General features: G+C 46.6%; 1 protein-coding gene across 2 annotated transcripts in view; it reads left to right on the top strand.

Annotated features, from left to right (window-relative positions):
* Positions 1–17,848, top strand: part of NTRK3 (neurotrophic receptor tyrosine kinase 3) — a 216,315-nt gene extending 198,467 nt beyond the window's left edge. For both annotated transcript variants that reach the window (XM_074880480.1, XM_074880483.1), the window contains 2 exons: positions 14,258–14,416; positions 17,286–17,848. In XM_074880480.1, coding sequence (XP_074736581.1) covers positions 14,258–14,416; positions 17,286–17,471 — 345 coding nt within the window. In that variant the 3' untranslated portion in view covers positions 17,472–17,848. The remainder of the gene's footprint in view (positions 1–14,257; positions 14,417–17,285) is intronic.
* The last annotated feature ends 1,022 nt before the right edge of the window (positions 17,849–18,870 follow it).

Below are 18,870 nucleotides of genomic sequence, written 5' to 3'. Positions count from 1 at the left end.
CATCAATCACATCAGATTTATCCTTTTCATAATCAAGCAACACTATTAAATGTGCTCCTAAGGGAAGACAGTCCCAGAATCCCATTGCTTTAACTCGTTGATGCTTCTAATTTCCAGTCTATGCTTAGTCATGGCCCGTTTGTTAAACAGCAGGTACCTGGCACAGAAGCAAGAAATTTAACACGGTTTTCTTAAAATAACCACCCAGAAATCCTATCCACCAAAAAAATGCTGAGGTTGCAAAAAGGAACATGCAAGGTCAGGTAATGATAATGGGGAGGCCCGAGTTCACACTTGCCTCTGCCTTGTAGTACAGACTTCACATAATCACCTGCCGTTAATCTTGTATGATCCAGTTGACGTACAAGGCAAAAGTACGCACAGAACAAAGGAACTTCTTTGCTATTCTTCTCCATAATATTAATTGTGTAACCCTCTGTCTCTTTTGCCAGGTATAACTAACGCTGAGCTAAACATTTGACTATTTTTCCCTTTTTTGGCAGGCTTTTCCATGTCATTTATTGCTTTACTGTACAAGCCGTTACCTGCACAGCATCTTTGAGAAGTCAGTGGGTTGCATTGCCCCATTTTACAGGTTAGGAAATGAAGCACAGAGCTATCAGCATATCAACCCATAGAGCTGCGGGGGCAACTTTCCTCCCCCAAAATGCCCCTGCTTTCTTCAGTGCAGTCTTATTCACTCCAAACCATGCAATTGCTACCCAGCCAGCGGAAAGGGGCTGGTGCAGCAGTCTGCCTTGTGGCACAGTGTGTGTTGCATGCCATGGAAATGATGGGATGCTCTAGACCCACGACTTGCTTGCTTTACAGTCTTGTCCAGTTAGTTAATTAGAATGCACAGTGAATGGGTGGGGTGGAGAAATAGGTGAGTCCAGGCTGAGGTGCAAAAACTCTGTGTCACCCATTGGTTGTGATCCAGCCCACAAAGGGCAATGGCACTGGAGTCATACATGCTTAGATCGGGTCACTGCTGCAGAGTGACTAAGGAGGAGGGCTCACTTGCCAAAAAACAGGTTTGCAACTAGGACGCCGCAATCCCATGTTTGCTTATTTAACTTGTCAGGTATTGAAGTGAAACAGGCACGGAGGGGAGGTGTCAGAGCTGATCTCGGTATCAGCATGTGGGATTTTGACTTTCTATTTCAGTGCTCCTGTTTGGAAAAGAAATGCTCTCAGACACCCCCCCCCTCTTTTTTTTTTTTTTTAAGCACTGTTTAAATGTCATAAGAATCCTACAGTGCCCACCTTAATGTTCCTAACAAATTAAAATATTTTATTAGTCTATAATCTGAAAATCATTACTGTAGTTACTATAAAAACCCGAAACTCTCCAGAGGGAAAAATGTCATCAGGTCTAAAATATGTGCAAATATATTTTGTTGCCATAAAGGTACCAGGGGTCACCCAGGCGGCCCCCAGCCCTGGGGTGACAGACCGTTAGTGTGGTAGGGAGAAAGCGGGTCTGTCAGCTGGTTTGCCTGGAGTTTTGCAGGGCGGATGCCTGGGGCTGTGCCTGGCTGGTTTGGAGGGTTTCAGAGGAAAGTGTTGCCATTCCTATGCACCTCCCTCACAGTGAGGGTCAGGGAGAGCTCCAGACAGCTCGCCCTCATCATGGATGATCTGCTCTGAACCTCTGGCCCCATTCTGCTAATGCAGACAGGGCAGGTGCCTGTCTGTTCCCCTCGGGCATCCACATGCCCCTAGTTGCCCCCTTCCTCCTGTAGATGACTCTGGATGTGTCCCTGAATAAGCGATGCCTAATGCAGGGCAGCCAGAAGACAGCTGCATACAGCTGTGAGAAAGCAGCCCATACCCGCTGCCCCAGGCAGCTGGCCCCCAGAGAGGCTGGGTGACAAATTAGCCCCTGCTTTGGCCAGGTGACACCAGACACTCCCAGAGTGATGGCTCCTGAGCTGGTCCCTTGCCCTGTGCAGAGCCAGAGGGCTTCTCCTGGTTACTTCTCACCAGCTTGGGCGAGTGTCAAATGGTTCAGAGATTAATTACCTTTTAACTGGCTGTATTTCCATCTCTACAGAAGGCTGCAGTGGAGAAGACAGAAGTACTGGAATAATTTACCCTGGTATTGCACAGCAGATTACCCTGTACTTACAAGGTCACCAGTTACCATGTAATTAGATCTCCAACGCAGTGAAGTCCGCAATAGGTTTCCAAACCACTCTTCTTCCTGGTGTCAGAGGAGAGGGATGGCAGCAAAGTGCAGACTGGAACCTCATTAGGTGCATTTAACGCTGTTAAATAGTTTAAAATTCAAGCTGGGGGTGGTGCAAGGAGAGGGCAGCAAGGTCACCTGTACCTGTCAGTGAGAGGGAGAGAAAAAAAAACAGAGCAGTTTGTCTAGGAAATTCAGGAAAGCCAAAAGAGAAAGGAGGGCTTTGAGGGAGCTCTGTGCTCCAGGCGGCTGGGGGCTGAACAGCAACAACGGCCGCTGCTCTCCAGGCTTCATCAAGGAGAGCTTTGCCAGTGGTGGAGGACTCTGCTGAGCCACAGAGCTGCACGGCTGCTGGGTCCTGCCCCATGGGATGGTATCCATGGGGCCAGATGGGATGCTGCAGTGGAGATGGCCCGTGAATCAGGAACAGGAGGTGGGCAGCAGGACACTCTACCTGTGCCTGCTGACTCCCTGCCTCTTGCTCTGGATTGCTGTCCTCTGTTTTTCACAGGTACCCAAATCAAACACCTACTCATGGAGCATTTTGAAGAATGACAAATGACTTTGATTATGAAGCACAAATTCCAGTAGCAGCTCATCTCACCTCTCGGGTGGCTAATAAAGCACTGATCCAGTTCTGATCAATATACAGCAAGTATCATTGTAAAGTGAGATTCTGCCCAGCCCAGGCCACGTTGCATTTTGTCTTTATAAACCCTGTCCTCTTCGAACCAAGCACAGTCCCTTGTGGGGTAGCAGCTACCCAGCAAGCTTGTGGCTTTTACTGTGCCAGTGAAACAAATGCTCTTCTGAAGCCATCCATGTAAAGAACACAAGTCAAAGAGCAAAGTGTGTGCCTCTACAGCAATCATTATTTTAAATACTCTTTAATTACACAGGCACATGTCACTTACTCAGCCACACAAAGAGTATCCATAAGGTCGACAGCTTCTGGAGAGGTGCAGCAGAAACAAAGACAGTGTGTAGCAATTGATTGCTGAGGATAGGAAGAGCTGTATGTAAATAGTTTGTCTAAAGTATGACCAGAGTGGGGACATGTGCTACCTGATTGCAAATATTTGCAAAGTTGTGAGCTTGAAGGTTAGAAAATGTTGAGAGAAGTATATAGTAGTTAGCACAGGGATAATGCGGTGAGGATGAGGCTGGGGAAAATCAGTGTAACAAGCAAGAAATTTCCATCCTGTAGGCAAGATTTACTTGTGATTTCCTGAGGGAGGCTGCGGGTTGCCCACTGGGATATATGGATTGGCACCCATCAATACCTCAGCAAATCCCCTCTCACAAAGGAAAGAGGGCAGAATGAAATTTAATAGGGTTTTTTTTTTCAGCTCTACTCTTTGGGCTGTAAAGCTGTTTCCTACGCAGACATGCGTGTCATTGCCTGTGCATGCTGCATACACATACCTAACGCTCTTGGACTAGAGCAGCTTACCCAGAGGCAGTGAAGCCAGCCAAGGCTTTAAGCCCAGCATTTGTAGTCACGTTTCTCCTTGAAGTAAATGCTCCAGCAATGACATAATTGAGGACTGTCCTGTCTGCTCAGCATATGTCTGCAGGGGTCATTCATCCTATCAGACACTGCAGAACATTAGTGGTTTCTTTAGACTCATTTCTCCTTCCGTCCTTCCTCTCGTGGCTAACCCTAATGGAGACCTGGTGGCTAGACACTCCTCTAGGAAAACTCGCCCAGTTTGGAGAGCTGACCACCTAGAAGCAGTCCTATATTACGGCAAACAGTCAGATGTGTTCTATGGGTGCTGGGTTGTGAAATGGTCCCAGCGAGGCTCATTGGGGTGGAGTGTCTGGCTGACTGCAGGAAGGGGAGCAGAAGGCAGCTAGCGATATCTGCGACGGCCACTTAGTGTTCAAGGGCTCTAATGGCATCTGGGAATCAGGTTCCTGTGTTTGTGGACTTGCTTATTTATTTACGCTCCTGGCTAAATAAAGTAAGGAGAAAGAATTTTAACACAGTGGTTAAAATGCATGGGACTCCAGCAGCTCTGTCCTACTCAAGGGCATCTGGAAAACTTGATAAAGAATGGAGGAAACTTTAATGCACAGAAGGTCTCAGGTGGAAAAATAGAGTAGAAGAAGGTCTCAGGTGGAAAAATAGAGTAGAAGAGGATGCAATGCCTGATTCCTTCAAATTTTCAAATTTAGCTTGTTTTCCAGCAGAATCCTGCAGCCAAACCCCAGCCTCAACTTCTGCACATGCCACCATTTTGGCCATCGCTGGTTTTAGTTCTGCCACCTCCCAGTGCTGCTGCTGCTTCCCCATCGCGGCTGTGTTCAGATGGATGTAGCTGCTCTCTTCTCCTGTGCCGGTCCCTCTTTGGCTGTTGTCACCATCTGCAGCATCGCCTCTGCATGCCGCACCACCTTTGGACAGGGATGCTTCAGGCAGGCCTGGGAAGGGCATGTCCAGGGCAACATCCCCTAGTTTAGGTCTCAGGAAGTTTAGCCATTATTGTCATATATTCAACGTGTCTCTACAGTGGCCTGACTCCTGAGTGGCAGGGGCGGTGGGGATTGCCTCTGCTGTGAAATGCAGCTCTTCATTCAGCAGTGCCAGAGCTGGCACAGCTTTCCCACCGGCACTGATGAGTTTAATCACATCATTAGTAGGTGTGACACTGCAGCCTCCGATGATGAGCTCTTTATTTTAACACGGCTTGCAATGTGTTTGCCTGAGATGCCATCTGTGCCTGCGCTGCCTGCATTAGCAGAGACAGCGTATGCATCTTCTGAAGTTGTTCTATATTTCTGTGATGTTTCCCTGCTGAGAAAACACTGTTCAACTAGAGGGTGAGAACTCGTACCTGAAGGAAAGCACCATCACCCAAAATGCTTAAACAGGCCAAATAAACCATTAGGAAGCCATTGGGAACTGTCCTCAATTGGCCTACAGGAAACTGGCTAGAAGGAACCATCAGCCATTTTATTGCTGAAAGTTTTTCATCTTGGTAAAGCACTAAGGCCCCATCCTCTAATCTAATGTACTGTAAGTCTTCAGGAAAGCAAGGAACAGATTTCTATTTTAAAAAGACTTTCGATTTTTGTACCTCCATACCATGATTGCGCATAAAAGTCTCTGTGTTGAGCGCCCAGTTTTTAGATACAAAAGATACTATTGAGATTTGTGGACACAGATCTGAGCATCTAACCTCCCCTGCCCCTTAAAAACTCCATACTCAACTACATATTTCTATAGACATGCCTTGATCAACAAACAGGCAGCATGCTCAGTGTCACTGCTGCTTGAAAGATTCAGAAATGACAAAGCAGACAGGAGTTGCCAGATCACAGTCCAGCTGCACGTAAAGAAATGGACTGCTTCTATAGGGAGTTCCCATACCCTGCGTTGTATTAAATTTCTGTCTGTATGCTGCCAGGCCTATGCTCAGTGAATCTGACATTAACAAGAAATAGATTTCCAAACAATCTAGCCTAATGAATTTTGAATATTATTATGATTAATGCCAAGGCAGTTGAACTGATTATCCAGCATCCAGAAGTTAAGTAATGGAGCCTTATCTAAATCATGTATAGTCGTCAGTCAGGAATGGCTCTGGCTGCAGACAAAGATGGAGCATTATTGGTTACCCAGAGGGGAGTCACTGTCAGGACAGAGAGGGACAATGGAAGGGGAGATTATGAGATACCAATCTGAAAGCATTTTAGCATAGAGTGATCATACATGCAAGTGCTTTAGTGGTCCTATTTCCTAAGCTGCATTTCTCAGGCCATTTTGAGACTTTGTTTTTATATTGCCAGGTTAAGATTTATTGGGCAAATCTTCTTCCTACATTCTGAAGCCAGAAACTGAGCTGATTTTCATTCTCTGTGTCGCCAAAGGAGCAGAATCCTGATGGACGCATTTCTTACATCGTGTTGGTTTAACTCAACCTCTATCTGATTAGCTTTTGAGCTGTTAAACACTTCTTGTAGTATTACCAGCTCACTGCAAAATGATAATGCAGATCAGTCATGGGCAATTTCTGTTGGCACATGCAGTCCTTGCAGACTACAGATCTCCTTTGAAGTTGGAACCAGCCGACAGCAGTGCTGTTTCATGGGTATTGCGTGTCTCTGAGCAGGCCTGTCCTAAAAAATTGTGGTGTGGGGCAAGAGTCTCCAGCCTGGTGGAGACAAATTGGTAAATACATATGGTGCCTGACAAACTATTTGATAGCTGTAGTTTGAACAGGTTTAGTGGCCTTCCCAGCCTCTGCTATTATCTGGGCAGTGACCAGGAGAAAAGTGGCTTAGCTGGTAGCCTTTGAACAGCCCAATGTGGTGCCCATGTTGCGGCTGTGGTGCAGAAGACTGCAGAGACCACCATCTGCATGCACCCCTCTGTACAGCTGTCTAGTGCCAACCAGTGAGAATCCTGGGAAGCCACTGGGTCTCCCAACAGTGAATCCTTCCCCAGCCCTACCACCTTCCTCTGCTGTCTGAGATCCTAGTGTGAGGTCTTGTTGTTCTGGACCACAAGAAGCTTTCAGTAGGTGGCCCAGGGGATCAGGAAGCCGGTCGCCTCTCCTTCACCTGGGAAAGCTCTAGCAGCAACTCTTTGGACATGCATTTAGGACCTGGTGGTGGCCTTGTTGATCTCTTCACTAGGGGCTTTGAAAACTACAGCTGCTCTGCTCCCACATCTTCCCACCTGAACGAGGCATGGCTGGGGTTTCTCACAGTTTATGTCCTGGTGTTGGAGATCATGGCTTTTGGAGCATTTACTTATATGAATATGAGAAACTGGCCTTTGTTCCGCTGCAGGCTGGTTGTGCAGCCCTTTCCTAGCAGTGGGTGCTGTTGCTTTGAGTCTGGGAAGAAAGGGGAGGGGTGAACTGTGGTAAGGAGCACACCAAATAGATTATTGGCAAACATAATTAAAAATATATGTGCGATTACTCCTCTGTTTCCCTTTTCTTAACCATCCTCTGCATTACCTCTGGCATTTTTAGATGGCAGATAATATAACTGAGAGGACTCTTGGGTACAGGCAGCTCTTAGAGCTGCAGTGATTTATCTCAGGCCGTTTTGAGGTAGCAGAATTTACCTCTAGCTACAGCCACCCCTCCATGTCTGCCCCCCCTCATCTGCATAAGTAATTGGCAGCTTGTTAATGGCTCATTAGGAATGCTGAAAACCGTGGGATTACAACACACTCGGTGGAGCAGAGAGGAGGGGAAGGGGGAGAAAGGCCGCTGTCCCTGCTAGCAAATTACACCGCTTGATTCAACGTGATTCAGAATTGCAGGTCATAAAGCAACTAGATTGTTAAATGAAGTAAGGAAAAACAATGTCAATGGAAGGCTTTATTTTTAGACTCATGTTTAACCACAGTATGTGCATCTGGGGGGAACAAACAGTCCCTTGCTGAACAGTCCTACTGACAGCAGGAAGGTCTCACCCCATCTCAGTTTCACATTAACTCTGCCTGGTCAGTCTTTCCTGCTCCTGAGCAAGTCCATCTGGCTCCTTACATCACCTCACGACAGGGACATTTGGTTCCTTTCCCCATGCTCTTACCCTCTCTCTGGGTAAGTCCAACCCTCTCCCCTCTGGCAGCAGGCGACCTGCATCTCCCTGGCTTTGGGCAAGGCTGGGACACCCAGCACAGCTGCATGCAAGTAGGAGAAACAGGTACAGGTTGCTTTGTGCATTCTGTAAATCTCCAAAACCCTTCTGTGATCCCTTGCAAGTTGCTGTCACTGGCATGCAGAGGAGCAGGCAGCAAGCCCCACGCTGCGGGACTGCCAGAGCCTGCAATGGAAGAGGTGGTTGGTGCAGAAAGTGAGGATTAGGAGAAGATCAGATCTCCCATTCCCAGAAAGATGGAGCATACGCATGCAGAGTGCTGCATGGCGAGGACACAATAAGTCAAGTAAGTTGAAATGTTCAGCCGAAGCTCTTTGTTGTTTGGTGACTGTTTTTAAGCTCATGTTCAGCACTGGCTATGGCGGCAGGGACAGCAAAGGCACAAAACCTTTGTTTTTGTGGACAGGGCTATGCTGAGAGTTTGCAGTGATGGCTTTTGAATCACTTTAGAATAGGTTCAGCCTGGGGGCTGGTATGGCCTTAATGCATGATGCTTTTCGGTCAGGAGGACACCGTGGGGATTTTTTGAGGCCAGAGTAATTCTGGCAATGGTGCAGTCTCAGATATAGCTAGCACCTTTCTTTCTGGATAAGATGAAAGCAAATTACAGGTAAAATATTTGGGAATCGCATCCAGTCTCAATTTGCAGTTTAATTCAGCTACATCTCATGTAAACTGCTTGGGTACTTAAGAGCCTATTAAGGTGGCAGTTAAAACTATGAAGTGCGGGACAGCTAATGTTCAGCAAAGCTCAGCTCTGTCTGACATGTCAGAGTTAATCCCTCCGCTTTGCAAAAGGTGCCCAGGAATCTCTCAGGACTCACGCAGGCAAAATATGAGCACATCTGATAGGGAAACATCTCTCGGTGCTGCTGGATCCAGCACTGAAGGCAGGGAAGAAGTGTCTCCTCCTGGATCCCCAGCCATGAGCACATACCACCTTCTGCTTCGCCCCTGAGAAGTCACCTTATCATGCCCTAACCTGATCTGAGACAAACTTCAACTCACAAAGGCGTGATCTACATCAGTTTTGTTTGTTGTTTTTCTCCAAGAGCTCAACTTAGCCAGAGAAGCTTTTCCTGCTTCTTGTTTGCATTGCTTTTTTTTTTTTTTTTTTTTTTTTTGCCCTTGTGTCCTCTCAGGTGACCCAGCCACCTGTGGCTCTTATTCATACAAGGCTGTCCAGAACTATTGAATAACACATCCTGCCCGCAACAGGAATCAATGTGTCCTGATGAGGACATACATCTGGCTGCTGGGGGAAGGTTCAGAGCTAAGTATCTTCCAGGGATCACCCAGCTCCTAGAGCTGAGGTCTAAAGGACATATGTTCTGGTGCAGCCCAGTCTGGGATGATAGCCAGGTCTGCAATTAAAGAAGATCCCAGGTCATCCCTACCTACAGCAGCAGGAACAGCGACAGCAATCAGAGAATGTGTGTCTTATCACTAGGTCGAGTGTATTGAGTGTTGAGTGGATTTTCCTGGAGAGTAGTGGTGCCAAGGTCTCCACTACTGCTGCATGATTCTGTACAAGTTCAAATGTCTCAGCTTCCTGCACATAAAAGAAGTGAAGTTCGAATAATGTTGCACCATATGAAGACACCTACCGTGTTTCTTGTGACTTTCCCAGGGCAGGAGCAGGAGCAGAGCCTCCCTGAAGTATACCAGGAACAGGAAGAAAGCTGTCAAATGACCTTGGAAAGCAAACGTCAAATGACCATGGAAAACAAAAGCACTGATTTATTTTTTATTTTATTTCAAAGTTGGGAAGGAAACTGCACAAAAAGGAAAATAAAACACAGCCTTAGAATATGCCAGAGACCAAATTCCATTCTTAGCTGAGATACATGAAGAAACCTTCAGCTGTGAGCATGGAGAGGATTGCCCAGTAGCTCCCGTCTGAATGCTACTTAGGAGTACAGCCCTGGAGCTAGGATGTGAGCTGGGAGGGGGGAAACAGGGCTGCCCTCCAAGAGCTGCCTTTAACGTGTTAGTATCTGGGTTCCCACGAGCCCAAAGTTCTCATGAGGGTTTTTCAGTCCTACTCGTTTTTTGATTTCCATGGTATCTCTGTTAGTGGCCCAAACTGTGGATATATTGCACAGTCTTTACTGAACACTGCTGCTCCACTACCTGCTGCTGTACTATCAAACTCATTGGGGATAACATGTCATCTTTTTCCTTTCTAATCAGCTGGATGTCATTCAGAAAGCTGGGACAAGGAGAATTTTTTTCCCCAGACACCAGCTTTCCTTGGTAGCCAGACAAACCTCAAGCCTTATAATATCTACTTGTACATAGCACTTATATAGCTTTACATCATCAAAGTGCTGTACTAGCATTAAGTAATTATCTCTCTCCCTAATGGCCATTAACGCTGGCCTTTCATGAACCTCCCCCAGCTCCCCGAGGTTCATATCTAATATAGCAATAAGCTGCTCAAAGGGAGTGGCTGGTTATCTTGCAAGTCTATGGGCTTGGATATGTAATGAGGTTTCAGAGCAGAGGCCAGGTGCCCTGGAGTATCAGAAACATGTGGCTGTAGACCAGGTCGTGCACTTGGGAGTATCCATTAGAAAGGTATGGAAATGAGTAGGTGATACTGCGATCTTGAAATGGAGACAGAAGAAGGAAACTTTGGCCACTCAGAGGATATGCACTGATTGTTCTATTTATTATCAGGACAGTACTGCAAACTGAAAGAGCAAAGCAGTGGGAATAACATGTCAGTGTGGGCACGGGGAGTTGATCTAGGGAGAAAAAGTTGAGAGCTAAAAATGTCAAGCAAAGCTAGACAGCCATGGCAATGGGATAAAGAGGCCAGTCTGCAGGTCTATGAAGCATTAAAATAACAAGGAGAAAGGGCAAACTTGGCAGCATCATAGGATTTAAAGAGAAGAACAGAAGAGGATTTGCTTGCCTTATTTGCTTGAACACAAATCCTTCTTCCAGGTTGTGGAGTGTCTCCAGGGGAGATGTTGCAACGCCACTGTTTGAGGACATTTCACCCTTAGGGGTCTTTAGAAGATGAACCTGCATGATGGCTGGGCTCCCCCATCCCTGGCTCCCAAGGGAAATGGAGGAAGATGGGGTGAGAGGATGACATGACTGTTTTAGAAAAGACTCAGAAGTAGCATGCTTCCCACAAGCATCAGTCCTACATGGTCACTTATTTCTGAAACCTGTCAGGCCCAGTTCTGAGCAAACAGAGGCTTAACTGAAATAAACTTTCAGCTTCTCTCTAAAGACATGACAATGATTATTTCCAAAGCCAAGGACATGCCATGTAAACTGGCTTTGCAAAATAAAAAAACCCCAGCATCCTTTTTTTTTAGCCTGATTTAAGAGTATCATTTTGCTTTTATGCTTCTGGCAATGGCTGGTCCTGTAAAAGAAGCATGTAGCTATGGGAATCACGTGCAAGTCTACAGTGGCATAACACAATTCACAGCCACTACATGTTATGCAAAGGATTTCTGTCACCCTGGACACACTCTGATTCCTACGGCATCAGTAGCACAATCCCTGTGTTCTCAGCTCTAAATCATTTTGCTACATCAGCAAATAACAAAGTATATCTGACTGCAGACCAGGAAGAGTCGACTTAGTGTTCACTTACTATACAACTTCAGAGCAGGGCCTTTCCCTGCCTTCCTGCATCTGTTTTCTCATCTGTGAAATGAAAATTTTAATCCTAATCAATTTGCAAGGGAAGCAGTAAGGGATAGTCAAAGGCGATGCTTTAAAATGTAATAGTGTACTAGGCTAGACATTGGAGTGGTTTTATGGTACAGTTTAATTGATGTCTGTTCTGCATATAGCTAGCTAGTAAGTGCAAGACTTAACATTTGCTCTCAGAAATGTGGCACCCTGTTTGAGATGCAAAGAATAACCTTCTTATCTATGAGCATAACTGAGCTATAGGATCCACACATTTATGGGCATTGCTTGTTTTTTTTTTTTTCCCCAAATTAATTTGATTATGAATTATTACCGGATTAATTTTTAGTAAAAGCTATGTCTTGCATGACATACAGGGCTGGGAGGAATGCTTTGGCAGTCCCTGGACTCCACCATATGAGCTAAGCCAAAACTGTGTTGTCACATCCTTGGGACAACCATTGACTGTGTATGTCACTTTACTGGCAGTTCTTCGCCAGCATGTGTCTACAGTAGACCAAAGACCTCAATATTAATTTAGCTTATTAGAACTGAGATGGGACTACCGGCTTCTCTGCTCTGCTTTCAGGGCCAGATCTTCAGGTGGTGTAAATCAGGGCCCTCCCATTCAAGCAGTACTGCTGTAATACTGTTTGTGTAAGCTGAGGACCTGGCTCATAGATCCTGAACTGCTGTAAGACCTGTTCAAAAGGGAGTTAACTGTGCTCAATAGATTGTACTAACTGTAATCTCAAATGGTCCTGCAAGATTCAGGATATTGCAAATGTAGAAAGCTTTGCAATAGGTAATCATTTTGAGATTGCTGGAAAACTGAAGAGTTAGTGCTACTTAAAGGAGAATAAAATAAACATTAGCACAAAACAGTTTTTGCAACAATCAAGTTTGATGTATGTCCTGTTTTGTTGATAACATTTCCTCAGAGCCCTTCACAAGAAGGAAAAGCTAAAATCTGGGAATGCAGGAAAGAGCTAAAATTGCAGCCAGGGTTTCAAAGGAACAAAGACAGAAAAACATATTTCAATTTCCCCTATGGGAGAATATTCTTGGGAGTTCAGAGCAGTGAGCTGAGGACACACCAGCCAAGCCATCTCTAAATAGGAGGTGTAGAGCTGCAATGAGCTTTTTATCCTCATGCATCGCAGTCCTGAGCACCTCTGTGCTTAGGAAAGAAATATGTTCCTGAGACTTTAAAAACTGCTCTTTTGTGAGGGAGGGGTCTGTTTCAGAGTTAGAAAAAGGACTGGTCTGCAGTACAACATTGCAAGCCTGAGTCCAAATTTTGTCAAACCCCAGAGAAGTCTGACTCTCTCCCTCTGAGCAGAAAGCCTGCTAAGCATCATACCCATTTCACACCCTATTCCAACACACCTCCCCAGCACTATTCCTCTTGCATCCAAACACTGCAGTGTGTCTCTGTACTGACCCTTCCCCACACTGGTTCTGCTTTAATCAGGCAAAGAAACCTGTGGCAGCTTGGGAAAACTGGCAGCTCAGCGGAGAGCTTTTGTTTGTACAAGAAAATGTTTTCATCCAAGTGAGCGCAACAATCTCATTATTTTGAATAGCCACACATATGCTGGAAACCTAGATACCAGCTACCTTCTCACCTGATCCTTCATAGGACCAGGGAGATTTCTGCCTGTTTGATTCAGTTGCAGTGCTACAAAGTTAGTAGCACTTGTTTTTTTGGTGTCAGTAATAAGACAAGCAGTCTTCCAAGCAGCGCCACAAAAGTGCTCTTTCTCATCACCACTAAAACCTCAGACACTTTACCCTCAGCAGAAATGAGTGCTGGAGACTTGCAGCCATACTGCTTCCAGCACCGGCTGGTCTTATCAATTAGCTATTTCCCCACAGATGGTGCTTCTTATGTAGAAGGACAGAACAGAGAAAAACTTGTCATGCTCAGAGGCACTTGTTTAGAAATCTCTAGTGAATCCAAAGGTAAATCCATCTGCTTTCAAACTGTTTGTATGTATCCTGCAAACCTGCTGTATACCTGCTGGATTCATGTGCCCTAGAGAAGGGTAGACCCTGACTGAGAAAGTGCCTTTCACTGGCCTGGTGTACCCCAATGGGGCTTCACCCATGGGCTCTTCCTTTGCTAAACTCTCCAAAGGGGCTGGCTTTCCTGCTTCCATTAAATGCTGGGCATATCCCTGCCTGTGAGAGCCTGTTCTTTACAAACAGACCGCCTTTTTGCAGTGCGGTCCTGCAGTCATTTACATATTCAAAGCACTCTTTGAAAAGGCCTGTAGCACAGTTTTATGAGCACAAAATCTTTCATGCAATTAGGTGATGTGCAGATGCCTGTGCATGGCTTTTAGAAAACCTTACTGAAGAGGGACAAACCCCATGTTGTATTTCTGGTGGGTGCCTCAGAGCACAGAGGCCCTGCAAAACTCAGCACAATACTTTGCTGAACACTGTTTCTTGCCTTGCCTCCTGGTTCATCAAACTGTAGGGTTGGAGTATGCTCTTGGCACTTCGTCATTTGATTTCTTTACAAGCCCATTTTGGGAGGAGAGGACGTCATTTATCTTGATACATTTCACTCCCTATCCATCATGTTAACCAGGTGGGATTGGCGGGTAAGCCCATGGGCGGTTGGGGAGGCAGTAGCCAGCCCAGCTTTTCTGAACAGCAACTTGTTGATGTAGCTCGCAGGGAGGCCCTGAGTTTGCCCACATCATGTCAGGGCTGACCTCTTCCTCAGGGCTCTCATCACTCATATTTCCTTGTGCCTTTACCCTCACCCAGGTCGGAGGACACACCATGCTGCCTATCCGCTGGATGCCTCCGGAGAGCATCATGTACAGGAAGTTCACAACAGAGAGTGATGTCTGGAGCTTCGGGGTGATCCTCTGGGAGATCTTCACATATGGGAAGCAGCCCTGGTTTCAGCTCTCAAACACAGAGGTACAACAGTGCTGAGACACCTCAGCTGGAAACTGTACTTTTTACGATCTCCTTTCCAGATTGCTTGCAAAGAAGTTTGTACATAGAAGATCCCCTCCTTGGCACTCCCATGGCTTAGCCATGGGAGAAGTGTCATTATCTCTGTTTAGAATCTGGGGGAACTGAGGCATGCAGGAATCAAAGGGCTCATCCTTAGTGTCTCTAAGTTCCTGACATACCTCCATAACAGCCACATTTGATAAACTCTTGGGGTGCTGCCAGAACTGGGGATACCCAAATTACTGCTGGGATCTAAGTTATTGTCATGCCCTGAATTTCCTCTGCTCTCCTTCTCCTTTATAGCCGAGGCTGTTACTGCAGTCTCCTGTTTGTGAGAAACTGTTTGAAGCCTGTTATATAGCATGTGGCACGTTTCTGTGGGGCTTTTTGCCATAGGGATATCCAGTATATGGTTTGTCCCAGTTCATTGAGGGTAGAATCCAAAGAGCTGGGTTGTCCTTGTTATTTCTTTGAATAGCAAAAGTTGCAGCCCACCAGTGAACGGCTGCACTGTAAAAATGTTGAGGGAAGGCTGGCTGGGATTAGCAGGGTGTCAGAGCTGAGGTTTGAGGCACATCAGCAGAAATGCATTGGAAGATTTTTGCTCAGAATAGCAGGGGGTATTATAGAAGAGGAACAAGATGCATTGACATAGCAGTGTGTGGGAACCCTGCACATTTTTATCCTACTGTGTATCTAATGGATTTCAGAAATTTCACCTTTTGTAATGAGAAATGTGCATTTTCTGCTTTCTGGATACAGATCCCTTAATTAAGTGAGTTGCAGAGATGGCAAATCCAAGGTGTTGCTTTACAGCTCTAATACTTGCCCATTCGTGTGCTCAATGGGGCCTGACTGTATATCCCAAAGTAGCACACGCAAACATTTTAGACACAAACAATGGAATTGACAGCGACAGAAGTTATTTGTCACGCTATTTAATGAGCTGCTCTTGCATTTCCCTGGGAGGGTAAATACAAACACACATAAATGAGCACATGTAGCTTGTACACGGGTGATAGGCATGCTGGAATGTGACAGCTCAGCTTCCCCCATGCTGTCTGCCTCAGTTTCCTTTGCAGGGCAGTAGGACTGAGAATAGTCACTCTTAACCTTCAGGGAGGAGGGCTGGCTGAAATCTGCACAGATGCAGCTGTATTGGCTTTGTTACCATCCCTGGGAAAAAAAAACTTGTCCTTCCCTTTTCTATTGCTGTACCCACATCCTTCTGACAGCTGAGGACTCCCACCCCAGACCACACTATCCTGGTGGGAGGGAGCCGCATTAGCTCTCATCTGGCTCATTTTTCACAATTTGTGGGCAGAACCTGGGTGGTTACAGAGGACTGACACCTCCACCAGCTCCTGGATGGTGAGGCATCAGAGCAAGTCTCAGCGGCAGCCTGGCCACAGCTGCAGAGCCTGTGAAGAGGCAGGTTAACAGAGTCTGTGCCAAGCTCCAGGCTGCCAGGACTGGACTGTGAGCAATCACCAGCCTGGTGGGGCATCGCCACTGCTGGCTGATCTTGTGGCATCCACATGGCCTTATACCCCCAGAGCATTTTTAACAGGTTTTTTCAAGGCTGGAAGAGACCCTGCCTGAGCAGAGGACTGAGGCAGGGCACCATGTCATCTGAAAGCCTCAGCCAGTCCATTAACTTCTGTCTATGCCCTTCCTTTGCCCGGGAGAGAAAGGGCCCACCACAGGGCTCCTGTGCATGTCCAGGATGCCCTGTCAGAAACCATAACTCACCTCCTCCCAGCAGTCACTGCTGCCAACAGCTTTATGGCAATGCAGGCTTCTCTGCATGCTGTGTCTTCCTCCCTGCTTTCAGCAGGTCCTAATCTGTCCCCTCTGTATTTATATGCAAAAAGCAAAGTGATAAGTATCCGTTGAGCTGTGTGGCAGGTCCATTACTATTCATAAATGATAAATTCCAAACACCCCTTGCTGGGTGACTTCCCTCAACACACTGCTTGGGATCTGTGTTTATCTGCGGAGCGTGGCAGGTCACTTGCACACTGCAGTGCTGGGACTCCTCAACTCCAACCAAGGAGGCCAGGTGGTAATAGCAGCTCTCTGACAAATCATACCTCCCTTCCCTTTGCATCTATTCCTCTGGTGAACAAAATACAGACACTTAGGGGAGTCCTTTCCAATGGCATCCCTCTGAAGAGACTTTAATGCTATCCAAGAGCTCACATTTCTCTCGTTAGCAACACTGACCTGACTCAGCACAGAGTGTTAGCACTGCAAATTTTTTTCCCCCATCACAGATGTGATTTGAGATGAAATTTCATTGTTTCAGCTGCTTTTCTATGTCAAAATGAGGCAAAGCTGCCCTTGGAGATGGAGGTAGGAAAAGATGTTCTGAACTCTCCCTTGTAGAACTCTCCTGGGCTTTGCAATGGAAAGGCTTCTTGATTTTCAGGGAAGAAAAATATAATTTCAGCTGTGCAAAATATTAGTTTAGTTTGGGGATTTTAAGACTTTTTTTTCCTTCTTCAATTAGCAGGACAAGCTGACATAAATTAAAACTTCATTTCAATTGATTATGACTTCCTGTTTGGAGAGTGCATTGAGGTAGGTAGGTGTCAAATGGAGAAGATTTTTGGGAACTGCAAGACTGCAGCTGGAGCCAAACTTTTCCCTGTAAAATTATCATCGACAACACACAAACAGGTGAGTGCTGAGGATCTGCAGACCTCTTGGCTTCTCAGCACTCTCATTCACTAAACAATACCACATCAGCCAAGAAGTAGCTGGGACAGGACATCCTCCAGGAACTGCCCAACCGGTGTTCAACATCTCTTTTTCTCCTTTCTTTCAGGTCATTGAGTGCATTACCCAAGGCCGAGTTTTGGAAAGGCCTCGAGTCTGCCCCAAGGAGGTATACGACATCATGTTGGGCTGCTGGCAGAGGGAACCTCAGCAACGGCTCAACATCAAGGAGATCTACAAGATCCTTCATGCTCTGGGCAAGGCCACACCAATCTACCTGGACATCCTTGGCTAGCAGTGGCCACTTGTCAAAAGTCCCTGCTCCTTCCTTCCGTCCTTCCTTCCCTCTCCCCCTCCCAAGTCCTTTGCCCCTCAGCTCCCAAGCAAACATCTTCATATAAACTCAAGTGCCTGCTACACATACAACACTGAAAAAAAAAAACAAAACAAGAAGCAAACCAACAAAAAATCTCACAAAACAACAACCTGTAAGGCAGTTTGGCTTATATATATTTATAGATATCTCTCTATATATAACTTCCACACCAATACAGAAAGAAGCTGCTGTTACAGAAAATTATAAGACTTTAAAAAAAAAAAAAAACAAAAAGGAGAGAAAAAAGTACTTAAGATATATATAATTAAAAAAAAAAAAAAAAAAAGAGAAAGAAAGGAGAAGGTATCTTTCCCCGAGCAATGAAGCAGTGAATTGTAACCCTGCTGTGAGTATGGTTCGGGCTGCTGGGCAGGGCTCTAGACTGTCTATGGCAGCGATGCCATCCTGGGTAGGAGCCCCAGGAGGAAAGCCTTGCCCTGGTTGTATGATATGCACTGAATGTGTGAAATCAGTTCTCCCTTTTCGTCCTTGCCTTCCTCCCTCCTTTCCAGCCCGCAGGTGATGGGTGCAAGACCAGGGCAGTGCCCCTGGATGAACTCTCTTTTACAACCCCTTCCCTCCCTCCCTCCCTGTCCTTCCCCATCCCTCTCTGCCTTCCTGCCTTTTTCCTCCCTCCAACATTTCAGGACAATTTTTCTAATTTGCTGATTCTTAAATGTATAGACTCAAGGCTTTCAAACACACAGTCAAAGGATTGTGGCACCTACGGGTAAAACACACCGGGAACCAGCCGCCCTCCCGCAGACTGCGAGCCAGCCTGACCCAGACCTCCCTCCTGCCCCATGTCGGCTGCTGCCAGGGCTGGGAGAGCAGCAGGACCACAGTGGCTGTGGAGGGAGCCAAGGGGGGGTCCTGGAGACCCGGTCCTGAATCATCTCCAATCCATTTCAGTGTGTGAGACAGGAGTGCCGTTTGTCCAGGGTGCCCAGCACAGGCAGCGACTTTGGGAGGAACAACTCCCCATCCCCACCCCTCCTTTTTCTCCCCACCCTTCACATTTGCTAGCAGCAATGGGGTTGTTCCCCCTCCCTCAGTTGTCTGCTCCAGGGCCAAATTCGTCCCTGGTGTAAACCTTCAGTGGACAGGGTTGGATCCCTGCTCCCCTCATGGGGGAACGGCTGCAGTGTGCAGACAGCTGGGCGCATGCTTGCATCACGGCTGGGCATGCCTATGGGGTCAGCATATCCCAATGCTCTTCCTCCCCATCCTCTTCCCTTCCCCATCCCTGCCCCATGCCTCAGTCCAAGCCTCAGGCACAAGCCAGTGGGGGACAGGGAGGGGGGGACAAGGCTTGTGA

This window comes from Strix uralensis, chromosome 11 (assembly GCF_047716275.1).
Source record: "Strix uralensis isolate ZFMK-TIS-50842 chromosome 11, bStrUra1, whole genome shotgun sequence".
NCBI lineage: Eukaryota > Metazoa > Chordata > Aves > Strigiformes > Strigidae > Strix > Strix uralensis.
Note: the sequence above shows the minus strand (reverse complement) of the source record. Positions and strands in the feature narration are given on the sequence as shown.